The 3713-nt window shown below is 43.7% G+C and overlaps 1 protein-coding gene across 1 annotated transcript; it reads left to right on the plus strand.

Moving 5' to 3' along the window:
* The first annotated feature begins 660 nt into the window (after window positions 1-660).
* Window positions 661-2892, plus strand: LOC146858161 (E3 SUMO-protein ligase KIAA1586-like). The gene has a single exon (XM_085647103.1). The coding sequence runs from the start codon at window positions 661-663 to the stop codon at window positions 2890-2892; it is 2232 nt and encodes a 743-aa protein (XP_085503229.1).
* The last annotated feature ends 821 nt before the right edge of the window (window positions 2893-3713 follow it).

Genomic DNA, 3713 nt, shown 5'->3' on the forward strand with positions numbered 1-3713 from the left:
GTCTATTCTTGCTTTGTGGGTTTGTTCTGTGGGTTTAGTATTGTATGGGTTCTGGGGTAGCGTGCTACTCGCCGAAAAAGCAATTCAACACCTCGGGGGTAGCAAGTGCTATATAAATGCACACCTTTTCCCTCAATCCAAATGACTAACACATCCACCGCTCAAATTACTTTCATATATCACTATACTAATTTGCCACTAATCCTTTATGGATTTCATAGTAGCATGCTACTCGCCGAACAAGCGATGCAACCCCTCATCAGGGGTAGTAAGTGTTACATAAGTAGACTGGAGTAGAGTACATACAGATGTACCAGTGCCATCTTAAAGACTTTTAGAGACCCAGGGAAGACGTATTTTGGGATCTCCAGATCAGGAAAACCTTACAACTTCACTGTACAATGAGAGATCCTTTCAGGAGCAGCACAAAATGAAGAGTAACACCTGCCTGCCAAATAGCACTCCAATTAAACATTGTTGATCACTGGAGTAAACTATTCAATTTTTGTTGCAGATAAGAGGCTCAATATTCTATTTTCGCGACGCAAGGCCTTATCACCTGGAAACCAAAATCGGCAGAGGAAACCAGCAGAGCAAAATTTTCTTTTCTTTTTCAGATATACCAGTCCAGCCTTCAAGAAGGAAGTTGTACATTTTACCATGGCTACTAGTAGCTTATCTGCTTCTGCTCTGAAGCGCAAGTCTATGCAGTCTTCAATGATTGACTTCCTACCGGCACTGAAGCGCCAGCGAGTTACAGGGGAGTCTTGTCCAGTGCAACCAACTATTGATGAGGCTAGTCAAACTCAGCAAGAGTCTGACAGGGACAGTCCACCTTTACAAAGACTTCAATGTGTGCCAGAGAAAAAAACTGTCGAACTCCCTGACTGCTGGAACACTAAACAGTGGTATTACTTTCAGGAGGAATATAAATGGTTGAACCTTAAGTCAGTCAATATTGGATGTTCTTTCTGTAAACGGGCTAAATCAACAGGTCTTTCAGTGCACAATAACACCCAAGGCATGCGCGTAACTAAAGTGTGGGCAGATGGCGAGGTTGGTCCTTCCGGTGACGGAAAACCTTTTAGGCAGAAACAGCTCAGGAAGAAGATTATGGAGCATAAGGCGAGCGCTGGTCACTTGGCAGCTGAGGACATTCTTACAGCTCAGCAGAAAAATACATTTGTGGTGACAGTACACGAATGTAATGCAAAACATATGGAGAGCACATGCAGGGTATTTGACACTGCCTACTACTTGGCAAAAAAAGATCGCCCTTTCACTGACCACCCTGATCTAATTCTCCTTCAGGCAAAGAGTGGCAGTGCAATGGGCCGTGTTTTGCACAGCAATGTGACTGCAACAGAAATAATAAAACACATTGCATTGGAAATGCAACAAAGATTGGTCTGTTATATCAGACAACACAAACCAAAGATCACAGTATTAATTGATGAGACCACTTCTATTAGCAATGCTTCTACCTTGATCATCTACCTCCGTGGCATTTTTGGAAATGAAAGTACCCCAGTGACCATCTATTTCGGCCTTCTGGAGCTGGCAGAAACTAATACTATTGGCGTAAAGACAGCTCTCCTAAGCTACTTTGAAAAAGTTGGACTCACAAAAAATCTGCTTCATGATATCTTGATTGCGGTATGTACTGATGGAGCAGCAGTAATGTTTGGTAAAAAAGGAGGAGTAGTAGCATTGTTGAAATCAGAATTTCCAAATCTTGTACTGACATGGCACTGTTTGGCTCACAGACTAGAACTTGCTGTGGCAGATACAGTTGATGAGGTTGCAGGGGTCAATCACTTTAAGATTTTCATGGACTCATTGTATGCCACATACAGCATGTCACCAAAAAACCAGAGAGAGATAAATCTGGCCGCCAGCGAGGTATGTGTACAGCTTCAGAAGATAGGGAAAATGCTTGATACTAGATGGGTAGCATCCAGTTACAGATCTGTGAAAGCTGTTTGGAACTGCTTCCCTGCCTTGTGCAAACATTTTGAGAATGCTTCTAAAGACCCATCCAGACCCATAAGAGACCGGAGTAAGTATGAAGGTCTCTTGAAGAAGCTTACATCCTATTCTTTTATCAGAGATTTGGGGGTAATGTGTGATGCACTTCAAGAGCTCAAAGACTTATCACTCTCCTTACAGAGGAGGGATATTACAATTGTTAATGCCCACAGACTTTTGGTTAGTCAAGTACGCATATTTCTAGCAATGAAGGACTCACCAGGGGAGTTTGCTTCTGCGGCTCAGAAAGCGGTGGACGAGGGCAAATTCAAGGATATTCCTCTTTCCAATGGTAGAAGTAACTCTGTTGCCCTTAATCAAAATCAGTTATACCAAAGTCTTTCAGTAAATATCAATAAACGATGTGCCCCTGATTCTGAGAAAGAACTTATAGCCAGCTTCAGTGTGCTAGATGCAGGCAACTTGCCTTCTGGTGATGAATGCATTCTTTATGGGGAAACAGATATCCAGAAACTGTGTTCAGAATTTCAGCTGCCAGCAAGAGATACTATACAAGCTTTTAGACTTTTCAAAGATTTTGGTGGAAAGAAAACCCCTGAAGCATTAAAAAAGTTAGTAGTTTGCATGGAAACCCTGCCAGCAAGTAATGCGGATTGCGAGAGAGGTTTCAGCGCAATGAACTTAATTGCTTGTCCAACAAGGGCCTCTCTTCTTGTAGCGACCATTTCTTCATGCCTATGGATAAAACTCAATGGTCCTCCATTTGAAACATTTGACCCAAAGCTGTATGTAAAGAGTTGGCTTGCAAAAGGTAGAAGGTCTGCTGAAGAAAATTGTTGTGAGAAACCCCAGCAAAACAAACACACTGAATATCTTCGAGGGTTTTGGGGAATCCTGCAATAGATTTCTAAGTAATATAAATATTCTTTACATGTTTTTTAAAGTGTTTGGTATTTTTATGGGTTATACTTAATAAATACACCTTTTTGCCTATTTTATTATCCTTTGCTGGATGCGACTTCATGATTTTCTTAAGCACACAGTGCTAGTTATTTTGATTTAGACCACGCCCCTACTCGGATAGGCCACGCCCCTTCAAGACATTAACCACGCCCCTTTTAGAGCAACCCCAGTTTTTTTTCCCCACTTAAAGTACTGAGTCTTATTATATTGCTACTTGGTTCAGCTCTCCCCGCTGCCCGGTCCCACCTTCCGGGGCTCGGCCACTTTACCCCGCCCCCCAATCTGCGTGCTGTTCTGAAGTCTCTTGGCCCCCATGCCCTGTGCCGAGCGCTTTGATTACCTTTCCATCTTTTTCGAAGGGGATGTCCTGGTCTCCAGCCCACAGGTCCTGCTCCGGACCTCCCTCCTCGGGGTCCAGTGGCGCAGAGCAGACGGTCTCGTAATCCGGGTGGGGATTGTTGTAGGAACGCCCCCGAACTGCAGTTTGGACAAGTTCTCTCCCATCACACGGGGAGCCGGTGGGGACAAAATAAGAAACGCGCTGCCAGCACGGCGGGGAAGAATCAATAAATGAGCCTCCTCGCGCTGGACTCTATCGAAATACATTTAAAAAACACATTTTCAAGGGTAGACTGCTTAAAAGCAATCTGCAAGGGGCCGAGCAGCACTGGACTGAAACCACTGCAGACTCTTATGACTTCCACCACCGGCCAATATTAACCAAGCGCGAAACAAAAACGGCACTTGAAATATCACAATTG

This window comes from Triturus cristatus, chromosome 3_2 (genome assembly GCF_964204655.1).
Source record: "Triturus cristatus chromosome 3_2, aTriCri1.1, whole genome shotgun sequence".
In the NCBI taxonomy this organism is placed as follows: Eukaryota; Metazoa; Chordata; class Amphibia; order Caudata; family Salamandridae; genus Triturus; species Triturus cristatus.

Bases quoted from the DNA above. Each gene is read 5' to 3' on its own strand.
- LOC146858161 (XM_085647103.1), top strand. From the start codon at position 661: ATGGCTACTAGTAGCTTATCTGCTTCTGCTCTGAAGCGCAAGTCTATG.